General features: G+C 42.8%; 1 protein-coding gene across 1 annotated transcript; it reads left to right on the top strand.

Annotated features, from left to right (window-relative positions):
• Positions 1-1,431: 1,431 nt before the first annotated feature.
• LOC308162291 (ubiquitin domain-containing protein 1-like) lies at positions 1,432-23,912 on the top strand (the record flags this gene model as incomplete). The annotated part of the gene is made up of 4 exons (XM_080536443.1): positions 1,432-1,567; positions 22,218-22,445; positions 23,231-23,416; positions 23,701-23,912. Exons 2-4 carry the CDS (start codon positions 22,271-22,273, stop codon positions 23,910-23,912), a joined length of 573 nt encoding a protein of 190 aa, XP_080392569.1. The 5' UTR covers positions 1,432-1,567; positions 22,218-22,270.

Here is a 23,912-nt window from a genome sequence, read left to right on the forward strand (position 1 = left end):
TATCTTAGCTTGTTTATATCATATTGTTAATAATGTTCATGTCATATCATGTCATATTAATCTTAGCTTGTTTATATCATATTGTTCTTATAAATAACTTATATTGCTATCGAACACACCTGCAGCCTCCTGTACTGATTTTTCCCTTCTCTTGCGGGCTCTTTCAATGTTTCGTATGTTGGCATACTGCATATAGCATTGTCTATGGTAGCCAATATTGTGGTTATAGTGGTTCTCCAACTGCAAAGCCGCAGAGAGGAAAGCGCTACAGAGAGTCGTGAGATCGGCCCAGAAGATCATCGGCGCCCCCCTCCCCTCTCTGGAAGAGCTGTACAACACACGCTGCCTCAGGAAGGCCTCCAAGATCTCCAGAGACCCATCCCACCCTGGGAACGAACACTTTGTTCGGCTGCCCTCGGGCAGGCGGTTCAGGACCATGTCCGCAAGGACAAATAGACTGAAGCTCAGCTTCTACCCTAGGGCCATTCAGGCCCTGAACACAGCAAATACCTAGGTTCTAGGCCCTGGACAATCTAGACAATTTGATGGCAGCTACTAGATTGTAATCAAGTGCAATACTGAAACACAACTGTGAACATTTCAAACCTGCAAACTGCGACACTTTAAATGAATGTGCAATAATACTATGTGCAATATGACAACCCTCGGGTACATAAGGTTCAGAGATAGGAAATGTTAGGATATGTATAGCATAGCATAGAGTACAGCACAGTGTTTTATTTGTATAGTATAGTATAGTGGATAGTGTATATAGCCTTTATTTATGTAAACCAGCTCTTTTCCCTTCTTGTTTTTAGTATTTTTTTTCCTAGCACCAGGGGAGCCCCCCCTCCCAAATATATATATAATACCTATAGTTATATATATATTTTTTACAGCCCTTTCTGCAATTTGGCTTTCTGCAGTGTGAAGATTCACCCACTGTAGAGAACAATGTACAAATTTGGTCCAACTTGCATCTGAAAATGCTGTAATATTGTCCGTTCGGTTTGTTAAATGCATACAACACTCCATAATTCATCACATCTCGTTATTTCCCCGCGGTTGCTAGGGTTAACAGCCATTGTTTACATTTCGGGGTCCTAATGAAGCCGTACTCGAATTCTGATTGGTTTATCAACTAGAGCGACCAGCGATGTGCCTGAGCAGACACACTATTAAAAAATAAGTTTGTGAAAATCTCCGACATAATACAGCTGCAAAAAGAGATCGTTTACTCTGTAGATGGAAAAAGATAAACTTCGCGATAAACGCATTCGGCCCACCACCTATAAATGCTTAAACAAGTTTAACGTGGGCGCTTTTATTTAGGAACACACCCGAGCTAAGTGGGCGGAGTTCCAGAACACAGCTCCGGAAGGACCCCGCGATGACGTCATCAAAAGACGACACTGTGTTGATAACAACTTTCATTCTACTTCTCATGTGAGTCCGTCGAGGCAGCTCGCTTGTAGGAATGAGATGTGATTTCTGGATGATAAGACGTCCGACAGGGCCGTTTGGAGCAGCGCCACTGGTATCTCCACATTGGTGAAAACGCAGACATGTAAGTAAAACTAGTGATGGCTAGTGATGGCGAGATGAAGCTTCTTGAACTGTTGAAGCTTTCCATCAAATTGCGTCACACTTGGACCGAAGCTTCATGTTGCTTCATTTGCTCTACTGCGCCATCAAGTGGACAATAAATGTATAGCAGGCAGAGTGCTAATGACACCGTGGATTTGGTGTGTGAAGCTTTGAATTGAATAAATGTGCTTGTGTTACTAGGAACAACAACATTTTATTCATTTTTATTTAAAAATAACAATTTCCCCACAGTGCTGGGCTTCAGGCGGTTTCTTTTTTTTGAGACGATTTCACCTGCTTTTGAAAATATCCTTTCACAGGGCACAGATGAAGCTGGGGTACATAGATAATTAACGGCAAGTTTATACAAATTAGGATACACATGTTTGTGTTCTTCCCAATACTGTAGGGGGTTCTGCATCCTTTCGATGTTTGGTTCAGCCAGGTAGGTATGGACCTCCACTGTTGCATCTGCAGTTACATTTTGGGTCCTCGCCTGCAGGACTGTGGTGTCTAAACGACGCCACAGTTTGTTACCTAAAACAGACAAACAGGCTGTCAGTGTCAGTGAATATATACAATAAGACAATTAGAATGTATCCAGTATACATTACCTTGAGTCACAGGCTGCGAAGCTTCTGCTATGGGGGGTTGTGATGACGAGGAGGAGGAGGAGGAGCCAAATCCGAGCCACTTCCCGAATCGTACGTCATCAACACACGCCTCGGTACGCGCTTCACAAAAATCTGCCTCTGTTACTCGATACACGCTCCGAAGCGTCGGCTTCATCTCGCCATCACTAGTGATGGCGAGATGAAGCTTCATGAACTGTTGAAGCTTTCCATCCAATTGCGTCACACATGGGCCGAAGCTTCGTGTTGCTTTATTTGCTCTACTGCGCTATCAAGTGGACAATACATGTATAGCAGGCAGAGTGATAATGACACCGTGGCGTTGGTGTGTGAAGCTTTGAATTGAATAAATGTGCTTGTGTTACTAGGAACAACAACATTTTATTCATTTATTCATTTTTATTTAAAAATAACAACATCTCCACAGTGCTGGGCTTCAGGCGGTTTCTTTTTTTTTAGACGATTTCACCTGTTTTTGAAAAGATCCTTTCACAGGGCACAGATGAAGCTGGGGTACATAGAAAAACAACGGCAAGTTTATACAAATTAGGATATACATATATACACTTCCCGAATCGGTCACGTGGTACGGCCGGCAGGCGAAGCTTCGCTCTTACCATACGTCATCAACACATGCCTCTTACCATACGTCATCAACACATGCCTCTTACCATACGTCATCAACACATGCCTCTTACCATACGTCATCAATCAACACATGCTTCGATACGCGCACCTCTGCCTCGGTTACTCGACACACGCTACGAAGCGTCGGCACGGAAGAACACATCACTACAGAAGAGATGTTGTATCTGTTTGATCCGTTTTTTACCGGAATACACCACGGAACAAACACATGTTCTGCTGATTATTTTGATTTCATATCAACATTCCGCAAGAAAGCCCAACAACAAACACGCTTTCGTCTGTCCCTTGTGCAACTCGTGAGAGGCCGTGGATTGCAAAGTCAGAACACGAAAATCTGAGCTCACTACCTTCTCCAGTTGAACATAAACTAAACTATTTCAATGCTGCCATTGTTTGCTGCCGAAGTTACAAGATCCTTCTGTGGTAACCTAACTTATGAATAATGGGAATGCCATCCAGGATTCAAGTTAACCATTTATTGTAGAACGGTAAGTAACAACGTGGTACTCTGGTCACTTGCTAGCTTAATCTGGGACCCCAGCTATTCAACAGGTAACTGCAGCCCAACACATCTGGAGGTCCCCTACTGGCGTGGGGTGGTACTACAGGTAGTCTAACCAGGATATCACACCTTCCATCCCGCCATGTTTTTCAAAGGATGTGAAGTTCTCATGGAGCCTCCATAGCTTGCGCCTCTGACGTAAGCAGCAAGCACGATGCAATGCATTCTGGGACAAGTAGGCAGGAAGCGGTTGTTTTGAAATAGATAGAATGACGATCTAATGGTACAACACAGCTACATTTGTGTGAACATGGAATGGAATGAATGTAACAGAGTTGGGAATGGATGTTGAGTTGTGGTGAATGTGGATGAGTTTCGCTGTGCTTGAGCAGCCCTGGTTGTTGTTGCGCCCCCCTTGGAGTTTGGGTGTACTGCAGGTCTTCGCGTTATTTTGTCCTTGTGGTGTTGCCATACCCAGTGGTAGGCAGCGTTAGAATAAGGCCCAATCCCGATTCCCTTTTCTACCCCTATGGCTCGTTTTCGAGTGTGACTCGATTTCGAGCCAAGGCCTTCGAACAGAGCCACAAGCCGTCGGGGTTGAAATCTACCCCTATGAAATGGGACAACCCTTCAAGACTGATACGTCATCAGTAGAATCGTAGAAAAGCATTGACGCTCGCGACTCATTCACAACTTCACTTTTATGCTATCAATCGATCAAACAAGTCATCAAATAAAAAAGAACAATGCTTCATTATCAGACCGTGACAGAATAACGGCGCTCTAACCTGTATGAAACCTGTGCTCCTACCCTGCCAGTCTGCACTGATTTAGGACAACAGTGCAACAACTTCGCGGCTGAACTTTAGTTAAATTTACGGCATCATATACCATCAATGGGAAACATGGAAAAATGCATGACTTACATATTTATTGACGTTCTGAAATCCGAAGTGACAGGAACGCTGGAGAAACAGCCGCTGTCCACTGCATTAATTAACTACATGTCCTTGATGAGTCTCCCGCTCACTGCCCTCCATCAAAAATGTCACATCCATCGATAATATTACATAATAACAACTGTTCGGATTAGATTGCGAGTTGTTTTGGTATGCCGCAATACAATTTATACCACCAAGGGGGGGGGGGGGGGTGGAATTCGCGCCTATCATGCACATATCAGCCTGTGGATAGAAAACTTTAGATAGATAACTTTACATTAAATATGTCTACCATCATCCGCTGTCAAACACCACAATTTATGTCTAAATTAACATGATTGTACATCTCTGAAATGTTAATCGCGCACATTTCTATGGGTCAGTTGCCGGGGCAGAGGAACAGGGTGACTGTCAGCCTGTGACAAACGCGCAGATATGAGTGCTCCGGTGTCTTGCTTTAGTAGTCTAATGGAAGTAAGTAAGTAAAGCTTTATTTATATAGCACCTTTCATACAAGAAATGCAGCTCAAAGTGCTTTACAACAGGAATAAGAACATAAAGTGAATATAAAAACATATACAAGTAGGGATGCACGATATGCATTTTTTTCCAACCGATACCGATGTTTACCCGCTTCTCGTGGCCGATAACCGATATGAGAACCGATATGAGAACAGATATAATTTCACAGTTGATAACCTGTAGTTCATGCACACCTGAAGGTAAGAAAGGCTATGTAGTGAGCAAAGATTGATGATTTAATATTCCATAGTGATCTCACCAAATGTCACTATTGTTAACACAACAAAGAGAACACTTCTGACTCTTCAAATGTTCATTTATTATTTCCTCTAACAAACAGAATCTGTTATAGACAAAATGCTTTTTTTAGCCAAGATCTGGCCTCCTTTTATGAAAACAAAAAAGGCTCACCTAAGAGTAATTAGATCAAAAAAGTGTCAAAAATAAACTGCATCTTGTCTATCCCTGTAAATTGAAAATGCATAAATAAAATATCAAAAAATAAATAAAGTGCATCAGTCAATACAAAAATAAAGACTTTTAAAGAACCAAACGTTTTATAGAACTTTTACAGAAACTAGTGCCAAATGGCTGCTTAGTCTGCAGATAAACAGAATGACACAAGGCACATAGTAGGCTACACTAGTATGCTTAATAAAGCAACTGAAAAGGGCTGGGCTATGCTACTTTTAGTGCATGAGGATGAGGTAGGTTGTGATAAAGCCCATCAAACGTTTTGCACAAGAATTCAAAATAAATTGCACTGACATGGGAAAACAAAAAGTGCATGTTTTCCTTGTAAACAACTTGTCTTGTATAGCCTACATTCACATTCTCACCGCAGCTTTTTTTTTCACGGCTAGGCTACCTTCTGCTACTAGTGCTTGATATTCCTTCCATACAGCGTGCTTGCAATGGTGAATCTTAAGGTGACTTATGAGATTCGTTGTGTTGTAACTCGTAGACCTTTGCCCTCCTCTCCGAACTTTTGTCGAACATGTATTGCAAATTGCAAACGCACTATCTGCCTCAAAAACTTTGAAGAATGTCCACACCGGGGAAGCCTGTACGCAGGCGCAGGAGCATGAGCGCGAGAACCGGAACCAGAAATATTTCCGGCTTCATATTATCGGCTCAATATCGGCTAAAATTTAATAAAACCGATAAATATTTAATAACATTAATTAATAATAATAATTTTGCCATTTAGCAGACGCTTTTATCCAAAGCGACTTACAATTACGAATTACAGGGACATTCCCCCTGGAGTAACTGAGGGCTAAGTGCCTTACTCAAGGGCACACTAGTAGTGGTGTGGCTTCAGGCGGGATTTGAACTCACAACCTTCCGATCACAAGTCCAACTCACTATCCACTAGACCACCACTACATTAATTTCCCATTATCGGGCCGATAAATATCGGTGCCGATAATATCGGGCATCCCTATATACAAGCATAGAATGAATATAAAAGCAGGGGAAAACAGTCAAAAGAAAAGGTAAAGATTTACATTTCTTACACACTATGTGATACATGTCATACATTCATACACTACTATATATTATTTTAGCCCCCTCAGTGAGTGTAGTCACGCTAGTATGGGACCTGCACCTGTGGTACACGCTACCCCACCCGCAATGTACTGCCCTCTCACTTGGTTGCAGGGTATTTCAACCGGGGCCTGGTTACCCCTTAATATCCAGGACCTACTGTCCCTTCCTTAAGCCTAAATTGGATCTCGGCGGGCCTGGTTACCCCTGAAATCTAGTATCCAGGACCTACTGTCCCTTCCTTAAGCTTAACTTGGATCTCGGCGGGCCTGGTTACCCCTGAAATCTAGTATCCAGGACCTACTGTCCCTTCCATAAGCCTAACTTGGATCTCGGCGGGCCTGGTTACCCCTGAAATCTAGTATCCAGGACCTACTGTCCCTTCCTTAAGCCTAACTTGGATCTCGGCGGGCCTGGTTACCCCTGAAATCTAGTATCCAGGACAGTAAAATATTTAAAGTGCAATAGCTGGCAAATGAGCAGTGGGCAGGTGCAGATAAGCTAGTTGAAGGCTATATTGAAGAAGTGCGTTTTTAGCTTTCTTTTAAAAATATTTAGTGAGCTGGCTTCCCTGATCTCTAAAGGTAATGTGTTCCAAAGCTTTGGGGCATAGTTGGCAAAGGCTGCGCTCCCGATCTTCTTCTGACTGTTGCTGGGAACCTCTAATAAACCTGCGATAGATGATCTTAGTGTTCTTGAGGGTACATAATTGGCAAGGGAATTAGCAATGTACTTTGGGCCTCGCCCATTAAGGGCTTTGTATATAAGGAGGAGGACCTTAAAATCAACCCTACATGTTACTGGCAGCCAGTGCAGAGTAGCTAGGACCGGAGTAATGTGTTCTCTCCTCTTGGTTCTAGTTAGAAGTCGAGCTGCAGAGTTTTGAATGAGCTGAAGTCTTGCAGTCGTTTTTTTAGGAAGGCCAGTAAAAAGTGTGTTACAGTAATCGAGCCGGCTTGAGACAAAGGCATGAATCAGTTTTTCAGCATCTTTTTGGTTTATAAGTGGTCTTACTTTAGCAATGTTTCGAAAGAATGATGTTTTCGTCACCTTGTTAATATGGGACTTGAAGCTTAGGTCTGAGTCGAAAATAACACATTGGGCCGGTTTCACAGACAAGGCTTAAGCCTAGTCCTGGACTAAATCACACTTTCAATGTAAAATCTCTAGGGATGCACGATATTATCGGCACCGATATTTATCGGCCCGATATTGAGGAATTAATGTTTATCGGTATCGGTATTTATTATAAAATTTAGCCGATATTTAACCGATAATATGAAGCCGGAAATATTTCTGCTTCCGGTTTCCGCGCTCTGCTTCCGGTTTCCGCGCTCAGGCACGCAGTTTGTTTTGACGAGACGTGAGCGAAACACAGTGGCGGGCGGTGCATTTCACACCTAGGCCTTCAGTGATGTCCGACACAGTCCTACCTGAATTATTCTACCTCTTAATACCATCATTATGACGCCATGGCTCTAGAAACTAGACAGAAACACAGTATAACCGGGCGTTGCATCACCTTAACATAATCAGACAAGTACAACAGAGTTATATTAATATTTCCGAAGCATTTTTAATCAATAAATCCGCATTTACAATGAAGAGTGTGATCTTTAAGATCGCTTCGCTTGGATACTGTCAAAACTTTTAAATAAAAGGCACTTTTATCGTCAAGAAACGTGACAAAACAATTCAACAAGTCTCCTTGAGTACTTTTACTGCACAGCTGATTCACGTGCGCCACCCACGTAATCTCCACATCTCTTGCAACCTGCAACAGACGCATCAAACATTTATTTTATAAGCCTATATTTGTCATTTTAATTACCTATATATTAATTCGTTAATATTGAAACGAAAATAAAATGAATTTTAATTACCTATATATTAATTCGTTAATATTGAAACGAAAATAAAATGAAATAACGAAATAAAATGACAAAAATATATACAAATAAAATAAAAAATAAAATGCTTTGTACTCACCAAAACAACATCATTTGAAAACAAAATCCATCCTCCTTTCTTTCCTCAGGAATACTTCAATTACTCTGTTGTACAGTCTGTTGAGCTGTAAATCCACTCGAGTGTCCCCAAAGGTGTTCAAAAGCACCGTTGCTTGTAAGTGCCCAGCCGTGCTTTGGTGTCTCGTTGCTCCCTTGGTTAGACAACTCAAGTTTGCAAAACCAGTGTGGCTCCAAACACCCGATCGATCTGTTGCAAATAGCAGGCATTGCCAGCAGTACAATTTGCAGTGCCTTTCGGAGCCTGTGAGCCAGGGGTACCGCTCGTAGTTAGCGATCTGAAAGTGCCGGACAAACCCTTTTCCCCGCTGAGAAAGGCTCGCAAGAGTCGGGGTTGGCCGTTCTCTGATAATGTCTATCTTTTCCTGGAAAGTTCTTCTAGAAAATGGCGTTGTTTTAAGATCTGCCACCACATCTGCCTCTTCTCCCCCTTCCGCCATTGTAGCTGATTGCAGACGGTATAAAGATACGCAAATTACCTTGCTACGCATCTCAATAGTGCGTATCCAATCAAAAGACGTGCTGGGTGCTGACATCAGATTGAGCCTTCCAGCAGGCGCCGTTGTTGATTTTGCTCGCATCTACGTAGGTTTACTAGGAACGCCACAGGTTTTCTCGTTCCAACGTTAAGTTACAGGTCGAATTCGCGGCACCGTCTGTTGTGAAGGCGGGCAGATTTGGGAGCCCCCTAGCAACACATTTTGATTGGATAAAAGCTCTAACATAAAGGCCAGCCCTCCAAATCTCAATTGGAGACTGGAAGCAGCGCAACCAAGAGGAAAGCTATGAAATGAAGAGAATAGACTATGGGGAATCATTAATACATATTTGTGGAAAAAATATATTAAATAAAATGTATATTCTGATGATGTTTAGGCCAGCAGAGAAGGCCTTGCTGGCCCTGACGGCACACCACTGGCGAAACATGCCTTCCCCGGTGTGGACATTCTTCACAATTTCTAAGGCAGATATTGCGTTTGCAATTTGCAATACATGTTCAACAAAAGTTCGGAGAGGAGGGCAAAGGTCTACGAGTTACAACACAACGAATCTAATAAGTCACCTGAAGAATCACCATTGCAAGCACGCTGTATGGAAGGAATATCAAGCACTCGTTGTAGCAGAACACGTTAGCCTAGCCGCGAAAAAAAAGCCATTGTGGATTTCATGAACTTACATGTAATGAATATACATGTAAACATACTGTATACTGTCTAAAGCTATGGTTAACATATACATGTAAACATGCAGTATACTGTAAAGCTATGGTTAACATGTACATGACATGTAAACATACAGTATACTGTCTAAAGCTATGGTTAACATGTACATGACATGTAAACATACAGTATACTGTCTAAAGCTATGGTTAACATATACATGTAAACATAGTATACTGTCTAAAGCTATGGTTAACATGTACATGTAAACATACAGTATACTGTCTAAAGCTATGGTTAACATGTACATGACATGTAAACATACAGTATACTGTCTAAAGCTATGGTTAACATGTACATATAAACATACAGTATACTGTCTAAAGCTATGGTTAACATGTACATGACATGTAAACATACAGTATACTGTCTAAAGCTATGGTTAACATATACATGTAAACATACAGTATACTGTCTAAAGCTATGGTTAACATGTACATGACATGTAAACATACAGTATACTGTCTAAAGCTATGGTTAACATGTACATGTAAACATACAGTATACTGTCTTAAGCTATGGTTAACATATACATGTAAACATACAGTATACTGTCTAAAGCTACGGTTAACACAAGATCTTTATGAACTTTGGCTAAAAAAAGCATTGTGCACTGTCTATAACAGATTCTGTTTGTTAGAGGAAATAATAAATGAACATTTGAAGACTCAGAAGTGTTCTCTTTGTTGTGTTAACAATAGTGATGCAAGTTAGATTTGGTGAGATCACTATGGAATATTAAATCATCAATCTTTGCTCACTACATAGCCTTTCTTACCTTCAGGTGTGCATGAACTACAGGTTATCAACTGTGAAATTATATCTGAATGGTCTTTATTGTCATTGATATAGTACAGGTACCAAACAATGACATTTGGGAGGGGGGCTCCCCTGGTGCTAGGAAAGAAAAAATAAAACAATAATAATAATATCGGTATCGGTTATCGGCCACGAGAAGCGGGTAAATATCGGTATCGGTATCGGTTGGAAAAAATGCATATCGTGCATCCCTAAAAATCTCCATTGAAGATGCTTTTTAGTCCAGGATTAGGCTTGAGCCTTGTCTGTGAAACTGGCCCCGAGACTTGTAACCTCAGGTTTAATCCATGATGTCAGTTTCCCTAGATTATTAAGCAGCATATCCCTCTTTGCTTTAGGGCCGATCAGTAGGACTTCAGTTTTGTCCTCGTTTAGCTTCAACTAACTTTAAATGAATGTGCGACATGTGAATGTGCGACACTTTAAATGAATGTGCAATAACACTATGTGCAATATGACAACCCTCGGGTACATAAGGTTCAGAGATAGGAAATGTTAGAATAGGTATAGCATAGCATAGAGTACAGCACAGTGTTTTATTTGTATAGTATAGTATAGTGGATAGTGTACATAGCCTTTATTTATGTAAACCAGCTCTTTTCCCTTCTTGTTTTTAGTTTTTTTTCCTAGCACCAGGGGAGCCCCCCCTCCCAAATTTCGTTGTTTGGTACCTGTACTATATCAATGACAATAAAGACCATTCATTCATTCATTCATTCATGTACTGATACGTTATCAATGTTCAGCCCTCTTGTTATTACCAAGTCCAGGGTGTTGCCATGTTGATGCGTAGCTTGATGTATGTGCTGTGTAAGTCCAAAACTGTCCAGTAGGTTCAAGAGCTCTATACTTTTGGGGTCATCCTTCTTATTAATGTGAATGTTCAAATCTCCATTCAAGATTAATCTATCAAATCTAGTGACGACAGTTGAGATCAGTTCTGAAAATTCTTGCAGGAATACTGATAATGAGCATCTTGGTGGTCGATATACTGTAATGATAAGGACTGATATTTCTGCTTTGAGCTCAAGAGCATAATATTCGAATGATGTGACTTCACCCAGGTCAATGTCCTTGAAAACAAGTTTAGCTGAATAAATAGCTGCAATGCCTCCTCCTTTCTTGTTTTGTCTAATTGACTTCTGATAATTATAGTTTGGGGGGCAGGTTTCTATTATGGTCCCTAAACCTTCGGTATTGGTTAACCATGTCTCGACTAAAAATATACAATCTAGCTTATTCTTGGTTATCAGGTCATTAATCAAGAATGATTTCTTTTTCAAAGCTCTGACATTAAAAAGAGCTAATTTCAGCTGCATGAACTTTGCATCACAGTTTGAATACACAGTTGTCTCACGGGTAACAGTTATTAGCCTTGATTTACGTACAGGATGTGCTGAGGGATAGTTGTAATTGTTTTGTCTAGCAGTAATCCGTGTAGGAATAGCAGAGGTGCTTATCTCTTGCTGGATGACCGTGTCCTTGCTGGATGAGAGAGTGTTCTGGGTTTTCTTTGATGGGGGTGGGGAGGGGGGACGGGATGGGGGGGTTTGGGTGTGCGAATTGGGGGGGTAGCTAGATTCAGGATACAGGATGAGATGAATGCAGAGACCTGTGCATGCGTCCCCTCTGAGGGGGATGAAAGCACGGGGCTTGAAGTGAGAGGGAAGTGGAAGGGTGGTGCCCGGAGAGGGCTAGGGTAGGGGCGAGGTGTCGTGGAGGGTTGTGAAGGGGTCAGGTGGAGTATCCCAAAGAGGGGTAGAGGCCTGGGGGTTTGTGGGTGGGGGGTTGGGAGTCGCTGGAACTGACACCTCTGCTAGTTGAACAGCAGAGGCAGGGTCCAGCGTTGTGAGGGTGGGAGAGGCCTTCTCCTTGACGTCCTCGTCTTGTGGTGCGTCAGCTGTTGACCTGTCCTTGTGGCTGGGGAGACCGGCATCTGTGGCTGAGTCATTTGATTGTGGCCTGTTCTTGTTCTTATCTACTGTTGGGTGGTTGATGGAGTAAAGTAGGTTAGAAGTAAAGTAGGTGAACAGCGCCTCTCCGGCTCTGTTGAGTCGATTCTTGCTGAAGAGGTCTCTGCATTCCCAAAATAGATTGAAATTGTCAATATAATTTACTTCATGTAGGTGACAATTAGTTGATAGCCATGTGCTTATTCCGAGTAGCCTGCTGAATCTGTTAACTCTCCGTCCATTTGAAGGCAGGGGACCACTGATGTATGATTCAACAATCAAGGATCTTAACATCTTTAGGAGTTTGACAAAGTCACGTTTCAGTATTTCTGATTGCTGTTTGGCTATGTCATTGGTTCCAACATGTAGAATAATCTTGTTCACATCTTCATGGGCAGACAGGATTTCTGGGATTTTTTCTGTTATGTTATAAACCATCTCATCAGGGAAGCAGTATGCTTTTATGTTCCTCTTACTGCCAATATTGATATGCTTTACAGCAGAGTCACCAATAATTAAAGTTGCTATTGGTCTTGTCGCATCATTACCTTGGTGCTGCTTAAGCCTGGTTTTAAGGTGGGCCCTGAACTAGCATTGTTAGCTTGTGCTGTAGCATCATTAGCTTGCAGACCCTTTAATCCAGGCTCACACAGTAGCTGTTGGGTAGCCAGTGACGGCCAGCCGGTCGCCGTACTAATCTCAGGTTGAGAGTCACTGTCTGCGGGAAGCAGAGTCAAGGGCGCCGGCTTTCCCCGACGGGCATTCAGAGGGAAAGTATCATTTTCAGTGGGCCGGGTGCTACTCACGTTAGCAATCTGACTCGGTGCCACTCGGTTCGCAGAGTCCTTCAGTTGAAATATCTTTGTTTCAAGTACTGCAATCTTCTGTAGATATCCGCTGCAGCCTCTGCAAGGCGACATGTCCGCGCCGAGAGGATATTCTGTCCGGTGTCCGAGAGACAAACTGTGGACTGGTGACTCCTTGATTAGGCTATTGCTTGTACACGCCGGTGCTCCAGGTGCGTGAAAATTGTAGAGAGCGAGAAAGCAAAATAAGCAAAAGAGGATATAAAAGAATGTAGTAAAAGCTATATAAAAAACTTAAAATAAAGAAATAAAAGAAGTTAAAACTATAAAAAAGCCTGTAACGTTAGACACAGCACCTCGACATAAAAGCGTTTTTTTTGTTATGCTTGTTATAAAGAAAAGGTCTATAATGCATTGTAATGACATTAAACTAACGTTTGATAGATAACTTTACATATGTGTACCATCATCCGCTGTCAAACGCCACAGGTAATAATTGATTTATGATTGTACATCTCTGAAATGCTCGACTGTCATGCAGCGTTGCGTTACTGTAACGTTAGACACAGCACCGACATAAAAGCGATTTTTTTTGTTTGTTATGCTTGTTATAAATAAAAGGTCCAATGCATTGTAATGACATTAAACTAAGATAATAAGATGGTTATCATCATTTTTCAAATCTTTATTAATAAGTAATTACAGAGAAAGTAAAATGACATTTCCGCATTGAATAGAGCGACATAACATTTCTGTAGATGTTTCGCAATGCATCCTGGAATCAAGGGGTAGCGTACCCCTATGGCTTCGAAGCTAGTCTGGTCCTGAAATCGCTCGAAATGAAGTCATAGTTAGCCCTCGAAATGAAGCCATGGCTCGATGAAATATGAATTGGGACAGCCCTCCCCCTAAACGTGAACGCGCAAATCAAGCCATAGGGGTGAAAACGAAGCCGTAGGGGTGAATTGGGATTTGCCCTAAGACTACCATCTGAATAGGTATGTGCACGATGGAAAACGCTCTATTTTATTATGTGTTCTTCAGCTTCTTGATTAGTGTAAATGGGCACAAATATATAAATATATACGTTTGTTAGTTTTACTGTATATAGGTATAATGTATATCTATATTTGTATCTATATTGGTGAAATTACTGAACAAAATGTGAAATTTATCTGTGACTGTTTGTGCTTCATTTGTTTTCTATACACAGGTCCACCTCACAGCTACTGTTTCTGAACCCAAGTCCACAGAGTTCCTGCTGTGGTTCTTCAGTCCAGAAAAGCACAACGTGGGGTCCAAAGATGGTGGCCGTGAAGCTGGAATACTGCAGTCAAACACTGGAAGTCAACGTGGTCGTGAAAGAGGAGGAAGGAGGGGAGGGAGTGGAGGTGAAAGATGTGATGGTGAAAGAAGAAGTAGAGGAGGAAGGAGGAGAGGATGAAGAGATGGTAGATGTGATGGTGAAAGAGGAGGAGGAGGTTAGAGGAGAGGAGGAAGAAAAGAAAGATGTGATGGTGAAAGAAGAAGTAGAGGAAGAAGGAGGAGAGGATGAAGAGATGGTAGATGTGATGGTGAAAGAGGAGGAGAAGGTTAGAGGAGAGGAGGAAGAAAAGAAAGATGTGATGGTGAAAGAAGAAGAAGAGGAGGAAGAGATTAAAGATGTGATGGTGAAAGAAGAGGGAAGAGAATATGAAGCTGTGAAAGGAGAGGAAGGAGAAGAAGAAGAGGAAGTGGAGGATGAAGATGTCATGATGAAAGAAGAGCAAGGAGAAGATGGATTGGTGGACACAGATGGTGAGGATGGTGAGTTCATGTTCTGTATTTGGCGAAAGCCAGGCCAGATTAATGAATAGTTCAAAGGGCGCTGGCAGATATTTAGCGGTGTATGCAATCAGACATTTATTTTAATTTTAATTTTCCCCATGATTTCCTCCATAGCAGTTGTTGATTCATTCAAACTAAAGTTGTTACAATTTCTCTAACTTCTATGACTGATCATGGAATTACAACTGTTGAGCAAGACAGTGAGTGACAGTTAAACTAGGTACAACGTGAATACTCTTAAATTGAAACGTTAAACTTGGATTCTGTCTCCGTTTGAGAGAATATGCTTTAAATCAATTGTTAATGATAAAACATTGATACGGTATCCATTTGTTGTAATATCTCTGTAACTCTCTGAACACTACATGTTCCCACAGCGTGTGCAGACTCCAGAGATGTGGTGTTACTTCTGGCACTGCTGAGTCTATGGAAGCAGCACTTGTTCTCATGTTGTTTCTAATCCTGTATATGTTCCTATTCTTACAGGAGAGAGCTCCAACCCAGACTCAGACATGGAGCCCAGCTCCACCGCATCAGGAAGCCATAAACAACACAGACGGAGGAGGAGGAGCTCAAGACAGAAGAATCACCACTGTTTAGATTGCAGTGAGAGTTTCATTTGTCCAACTCACCTTAAATCACAACCACAGACTCAAGGAGGACAGAAGATTCACTCTTGTCTTCAGTGTGGAAAGAGATTTAGTCATATGAGCGATCTAAAGAGACACCAGAGAATACACACAGGAGAGAAGCCGTTCTGCTGCTCCCAGTGTGGGAAGAGTTTCAGTGTGGCAGGAAGCCTAAAGAAACACCAGAGAATACACACAGGAGAGAAGCCATTCTGCTGCTCCCAGTGTGGGAAGAGTTTCAGTCAGGCACCATCCCTAAAGAGACACCAGAGAATACACACAGGAGAGAAGCCGTTCTGCTGCTCCCAGTGTGGGAAGAGTTTCAGTGCGGCAGGTGACCTAAAGAGCCATCAGAGAATACACACAGGAGAGAAGCCGTTCTGCTGCTCCCAGTGTGGGAAGAGTTTCAGTGAGGCAGGATCCCTAAAAAGACACCAGAGAATACACACAGGAGAGAAGCCGTTCTGCTGCTCCCAGTGTGGGAAGAGTTTCAGTGTGTCAGGAAACCTAAAGAGCCATCAGAGAATACACACAGGAGAGAAGCCGTTCTGCTGCTCCCAGTGTGGGAAGAGTTTCAGTGTGGCAGGATCCCTAAAGAGACATCAGAGAATACACACAGGAGAGAAGGTTTAAGGAGACAGGAGCCCTAAAGAAGAAAGGGTGCTGCACCATCATCTACTGTATGGATATTTACTTGTTGATCGGATCAGGGAGAAGGTTGTGTCATGACATGACATGAGCCTTTTCTAGATTATTTTCTCTCAATTCCTCCTGTCCTCTCCTCCTACCCTCCCTTCCTCTCCCTCCTTCCTCCTCCTCCCTTCCTCTCCTCCCCTCCTCTCCCTCCTGGAGAGTGAAGGAGGAATCGAGGTCGTAGGAATTGAGATGTCCTTGTCCCCTCCTGCGTCATGTGGTCACCGCCCCTTCCACCCAGATGTGGCCTTGGTGTTTAGAAGCCGAGTGTGACTGAATACTGGTATGTTGTTATGTTTGCAATAAATCCTCCTAACGTTTCAGCTGGAAGACTGAGATGTTGTACATCATATTATATTAAGATATAGATCCTATCACTTCTCAGTTTTCTATTAGAACAGCTTATTTTCTGGACATACGCCTGGACGTACTCCAACACTGTTCCTCCCCCACATTTGTTAGATTGGCCTCTAGCCTGCGTGTACAGATTGTTTAATGATGGGGGTTTTTAAATGTGATTTTCTTATTTTTGATGTTATGAAAGTTTAAAGGTTGAAGAGCCTCAATGTAACAAACAATAGTTTTAACATCACTTACTTATACTCATAGTTTGTTGTCTCAGTGTTATGTTTGTATTTCTGTTCAGTTCAGCTGTGTACGTGTTTTTGTAGTCCACTAAATCTAGGACTACAATTCCCCAGATATCTAGCCATTATACAACAGTTAGTTCCGACCAAGTAATTTGATTGGACAAGAGGCATTCCATGAGTTACGATATATAGTATAACAGCACTGGGACTTTTAACTATATGTAGCACTCCGCCGCACAGGTGTTAAATTACCGTTAATTAGACTACATTGTTACTAAGAAGACATTAGCCAATCAGCGCGCAAAGCAAAACTCTCCGTTTTTAAATCCTCAATTTTGGCCGCCATTGGCCAAAAGCTGTAATTTGGCTAAGTGTTAATATATCATTTTATGAAGTTTTAATATGTTTCCAGGCGAGAAAGTAACCATATATATTCACAAAATGTATCCGGTTTATCAAAATAACCCGTTTATATATCTGATATCTGACGTTTTTTCCCCCACTTCTGTGGGAAACTTCGCTAGTTGAACAGTCCCGTTGAGGAACTCTTTTTTCTTGACGGAGCCAAAATAAATGATTAAATAAACAAACAAATCATAATCTGTTGTCACTTATTACTGTTAACTAATAAATTGTGCTGTAGAACTGTTGTATAAAAGCAATATCACACTCGAGGTCGTGTGTTATACTGAATATCAGCACGGTTGTGATTGTCTTCGGTACTCGGCCTGGCGGCCTCGTACCTACGACCGAATCACAGCCGTGCTGATATTCAGTATAACACACTCCCTCTCGTGTGATATTGCTTAATTAGGTGACATATTTGACACGTGTGTTGTGTGCTAATAAAGTGATGTTGTTTGAACCTTTTATACTCCTGCATTCACTTGTCACTGCTTTATGTCAATAAGATAAGAGCAACCACAAACAAAATCATATCCATGGAGCAAAACGGTGGGATGGCACAAAAAAACTGAAAAAATACACAGATACATAGCTTTGAGACAGAAATGTTGTTATGTTTTGATATGTTTATTGTGTTTGGGACAAATACAAATCAAATAAAATCCCAAATGTCCAGAAGTGCTAACCTGTTGTCTTCCTTGTTGTGTTATTAGTACCAGATGCTGTCTGCTGGGGAAGTGACCCCTCAGCCCCCCTCAGAACTGAGCCAGAGCTTTGCTTTGGGTCTCGCTTCTCTTGCTCCTCTACCAGCTTCTAGAACAGCCGTGCCTTTTTACCTCCTAAATGACCCCCTCTTTACAATGCTAACCTGCTACTTTCACACAACCACCACTAGTTGGCCGCTTGTAAACTAGCCTGCCTCCTACACAGAAAAACTGCAAAATAGCTTTATACTAGCTTATCCTGATGTGATTTTGAAAATGTAAGGATACTGGGTGGTAGAACGCACATATCTCGGACAAGTCATGAAAGGAGGGTCCTGAAATGTGATCAAAGTGCAAAGATATCACATTTTTCTTTCCTCACAGGGGTCATGACCCCTCATGGCTGTTCTAGTGTTAATAACCTGAGGAGACTTAGCTTCATCACATCGTGTGTCCTTAGGGGTCAATTCTTGTGAGCCTAGCAACTCACGTGTGTCTTTATTAGTGGTTAATTAGTAGAATTGACATGACAAGACACAGCTGTGTGTCACCCCTCATGGCTGAAACTCACTTGATCCATATTCTACAAGTGTTGCTGAGGACAGTGGTAGTAATCATGTTTATAGCCTTGGAAATATGTTGGTGTACAGTCCATTATGGGTTCCCTAAGCAATCTAGAGGTGGCACTTTTAACTGTTGGGACGCAGGAAAGGACCAAGAATACTTTGTATCACACCCCTCAAGGTTGAAACTCACTTGATTCATGTCCACTTGATTCATATCCACTTGATTCATATCCACTTGATTCATATTGACTTGATTCATATCCACTTGATTCTTATTCAATTGATTCATATTGACTTGATTCATATTTACTTGATTCATATCCACTTGATTCATATTGACTTGATTCATATCCACTTGATTCATATCGACTTGATTCATATTGACTTGATTCATATCCACTTGATTCATATCCACTTGATTCATATTGACTTGATTCATATCCACTTGATTCATATCCACTTGATTCATATCCACTTGATTCATATTGACTTGATTCATATCTACTTGATTCATATCCACTTGATTCATATTGACTTGATTCATATCCACTTGATTCATATTGACTTGATTCATATTTACTTGATTCATATCCACTTGATTCATATTGACTTGATTCATATCCACTTGATTCATATCGACTTGATTCATATTGACTTGATTCATATCCACTTGATTCATATCCACTTGATTCATATTGACTTGATTCATATCCACTTGATTCATATCCACTTGATTCATATCCACTTGATTCATATTGACTTGATTCATATCTACTTGATTCATATCCACTTGATTCATATCCACTTGATTCATATTGACTTGATTCATATTTACTTGATTCATATCCACTTGATTCATATTGACTTGATTCATATCCACTTGATTCATATCGACTTGGTTCATATTGACTTGATTCATATCCACTTGATTCATATCCACTTGATTCATATTGACTTGATTCATATCCACTTGATTCATATTGACTTGATTCATATCCACTTGATTCATATTGACTTGATTCATATCCACTTGATTCATATCGACTTGATTCATATCCACTTGATTCATATTGACTTGATTCATATTGACTTGATTCATATCCACTTGATTCATATTGACTTGATTCATATTGACTTGATTCATATCAACTTGATTTATATCCACTTGATTCATATTGACTTGATTCATATCCACTTGATTCATATCCACTTGATTCATATTGACTTGATTCATAAACACTTTATTCATAAACACTTGATTCATATTAATCAGTACTCAGAAACACTTCTAGAATATGAGTCAAGTGATTTTCAAACTTGAGGGGTGTCATACGAAGTATTCTAACACATATTCTAACATGATTACTACAACCATGTTTAGCCTTGGAAGATTATAGGTTTACAATCCATTATATGTCCCCTATGCAGTGCAGCAGTCTTTCATCATGGTCATTAGGATACTAGAAGAATTATAAACTTTTCAAAGCACAAATAATACAGTCATAGAGTAGGATTACATCTTTATTGACATGTTTATTTCCAGATGTAGTAGCATATCATTTGGGTGACTTCATCCATATGTAGTAGTATTTCTAAATGCTTAAACACGTTTAACGTGGGCGCTTTTATTTAGAAGGAACACACCCGAGCTAAGTGGGCAGAGTTCCAGAACACAGCTCCGGAAGGACCCCGCGATGACGTCATCAAAAGACGACACCGTGTTGATAACAACTTTCATTCTACTTCTCATGTGAGTCCGTCGAGGCAGCTCGCTTGTAGGAATGAGATGTGATTTCTGGATAATAAGACGTCCGACAGGGCCGTTTGGAGCAGCGCCACTGGTATCTCCACATTGGTGAAAACGCAGTCTGCCTGTCTGTCTGTTTCTGCCTGACTGTCTGTCTGTCTCTGCCTGCCTGTCTGTCTCTCTCTGTCTGTCTCTGTGCATAACGCTTTTTTTTCGGATGACGGATTTAAAAAATATGCATACGAAAAAAACTGCATCAGTGTGCAAAGACCTTTAGTTGTGTGTTCTGCTGCTGACCCCCTCCTGTCCTGCGTGTGGCGCTGTAGAGCACCAGGCCCCCATGGACGACCAGGGGTCCCAGGTATCCCAGGCCGTCAGGGAGCAGCTGGCCAGGCTCACCCAGGGATGCCCTCAGTTCTCTGGCTGCGGAGCCACGGTGGCAGCCTAGTTCTCCCAGTCACGTGAGTGGGCGGAGAGGGAGGGGGAGGAGAGGAGAGGGAGGGGGAGGAGAGGGGAGGGGGGGGGGAGGGAGAGGAGAGAGAGGAGAGGGAGGGGGAGGAGAGGGAGAGGAGAGGAGGGAGAGGAGAGGGAGTAGGAGGAGAGGAGAGGGAGGGGGAGGAGAGGGAGGGGGAGGAGAGGGAGAGGGAGGAGAGGGAGAGGGGAGGGGGGAAGGAGAGGGGCGAGGGGCTACTGTACTTTCCACGTCACACGCACACCCTGGTAGTAACCCTCCTACACACACACCCTGGTAGTAACCCTCCTACACACACACCCTGGTAGTAACCCTGCTACACACACACACCCTGGTAGTAACCCTCCTACACACACACCCTGGTAGTAACCCTCCTACACACACCCTGGTAGTAACCCTGCTACACACACACCCTGGTAGTAACCCTCCTACACACCCCCTGGTAGTAACCCTCCTACACACACACACCCTGGTAGTAACCCTGCTACACACACACCCTGGTAGTAACCCTCCTACACACACACACTGGTAGTAACCCTCCTACACACACACACACCCTGGTAGTAACCCTCCTACACACCCTGGTAGTAACCCTGCTACACACACCCTGGTAGTAACCCTCCTACACACACACCCTGGTAGTAACCCTCCTACACACACACCCTGGTAGTAACCCTGCTACACACACACCCTGGTAGTAACCCTGCTACACACACCCTGGTAGTAACCCTCCTACACACACACCCTGGTAGTAACCCTGCTACACACACACCCTGGTAGTAACCCTCCTACACACACACCCTGGTAGTAACCCTCCTACACACACACACCCTGGTAGTAACCCTCCTACACACACACCCTGGTAGTAACCCTCCTACACACACCCTGGTAGTAACCCTCCTACACACCCTGGTAGTAACACGCCCCAGGTATGATGATGCTGATCATACTACTGTAGAGAGGCATAAAATATGGCGAGCTCATGTTCTGGTGGACTGTTGATCTCCGGGTTCCCTTTGTGTGTGTGTGTGTGTGTGTGTGTGTGTGTGTGTGTGTGTGTGTGTGTGTGTTGGTCTCAGTTCTGTGCATGTGTACAGTGCCAATCTGGCAACCTTACTAGTGGAGACTGAACCAGGTTACGCAGAGCTTCAGAATTGGCAGCTACAGTGAATTCTGAAAACATTATTTACCATGAGTGTTACTGCTCTGCTTTTTACTTACTTATATCAGAGCATGATTAGTGGTTGGTCCGGAGGCCTACATGTCTGTAGTTAAATGCATTCCACAGCATTGTAATGCTTTTTAGCTGCACTGGCCTAGACTTCCATCTATGGCCATGCTGCCCTCAACCCTGACTGATGTACCTCTCTTCCTCAGGACGGAATTAACCTTTAAAGAAGGAGCGGCTCAAGTGGAAGAGTGAGTACCCCATGACCGAGGGCCAGCTCTGCAGTAAGAGAGATGAGTTCTGGGACACAGCCCCAGCCTTTGACGGGAGGAAAGAGATATGGGATGCGCTCAGAGCAGCAGCCCTGGCTGTAGAGCGCGACGACCTGGAACTGGCACAGGCTATAGTGGACGGAGCTTGCATTACCCTGCCACATGGTGAGTTAAGACACACACTCACTCATGCACGCAGAACCCTGTCTGTTGCTCTGAGATTACTGTGATGGTTACATAATGCTCACAGGGCAGCGTAACAAGAGTGGATACCTTGATAGACAGGATGGACACACACTTTTTTAGCGTGTGTCTGGGTTGTCAGCACATGTTTACTCCCGATATTAACACTGGCTCAGCCATGAGGTGTCATTTGACCCCTGTGAGTACAAAATAAATTCTACCTTTGCACTCCATCAAATCTCAGGACCCACCTTTCATGATTTTTCCTAGATATGTGCGTTCTACCACCCAGTATCCTTACATTTTCTCCCAGCTGACTGCCTGCTAGACTGAACCATCTACAACCCTTAGCCTGCTAGACTGAACCATCTACAACCCTTAGCCTGCTAGACTGAACCATCTACAACCCTTAGCCTGCTAGACTGAACCATCTACAACCCTTAGCATTTACCCTTTTGGGGTTTGCTGATCTAAGATTAAGAAAAATATTGATGGCTGCTCTATTTTGTTGTTGTTGTTTTCTTTCTCTTTTTAACCAATGGGGTTAGTGGAGATGCGGTGGTGGTTAGGGAAGGTTCTAGAGGTATGGAGCTTAGTATTAGTGGTTAGGAGTGGAGTTTTTTTCTTTTTTTCGGCTGAGATGGTGACCGAGGGTCTTTGAGTGTCTGATGTTCCTGTTTCTCTCCCCTCCCTTCTATTTTCGGCTGAGATGGTGACCGAGGGTCTTTGAGTGTCTGATGTTCCTGTTTCTCTCCCCTCCCTTCTAGGTACTCTGACAGAGTGTTACGACGAGCTGGGAAACCGCTACCAGCTCCCCGCCTACACTCTAGCCCCTCCCATCAACATCATCACTGAGCGCACCAACGAGAGCAAAGCCTCTGAACACCCTGAGCAAGAAGCTCCACCCCCTCCTCCCAAACAGGAGTTCCTGCTGCGCGTCCGCCTGTCATCAGGTATACTGACGTCGAATACCAAAACTACTCCTAGTCCGTATCCCCTACCCCCCCCCCCCCCCCCCCAAGCACCTTAGGGCTACATGAGAGAATTGGATATGTATGATCAGTATGGTAATGGTCCCTTGATGGTTCTGCCACATTGTGTATATACCTGTACATTCCTCACATCTACACAAGCACCTAGGAGGTAGGGGCAAGGGGTTGATAGGGGATGAATGATTCTCAGTGCACAATGGTTCAAATGGCAGCAACAAGTTGACTTGACTCTATGTTTTTGACAGGTAAGGACCTACGTCTGACGGCCAGCATGGCAGACTCCATCTCCCACCTGAAGAAACTGTTGCACGGGCAGGAGAACATTGACGTGGGCCACCAGAGGTGGTTCTTCTCTGGAAAACTCCTCACCGACAAGACCCGGCTTCAGGACATCAAGATGCAGAAGGACTTTGTCATCCAAGTCATTGTCAACGAGAACCCACCTGTCATACTCTAA

Source organism: Nansenia antarctica, assembly GCF_963989245.1.
Source record: "Nansenia antarctica genome assembly, chromosome: 1".
In the NCBI taxonomy this organism is placed as follows: domain Eukaryota; kingdom Metazoa; phylum Chordata; class Actinopteri; order Argentiniformes; family Microstomatidae; genus Nansenia; species Nansenia antarctica.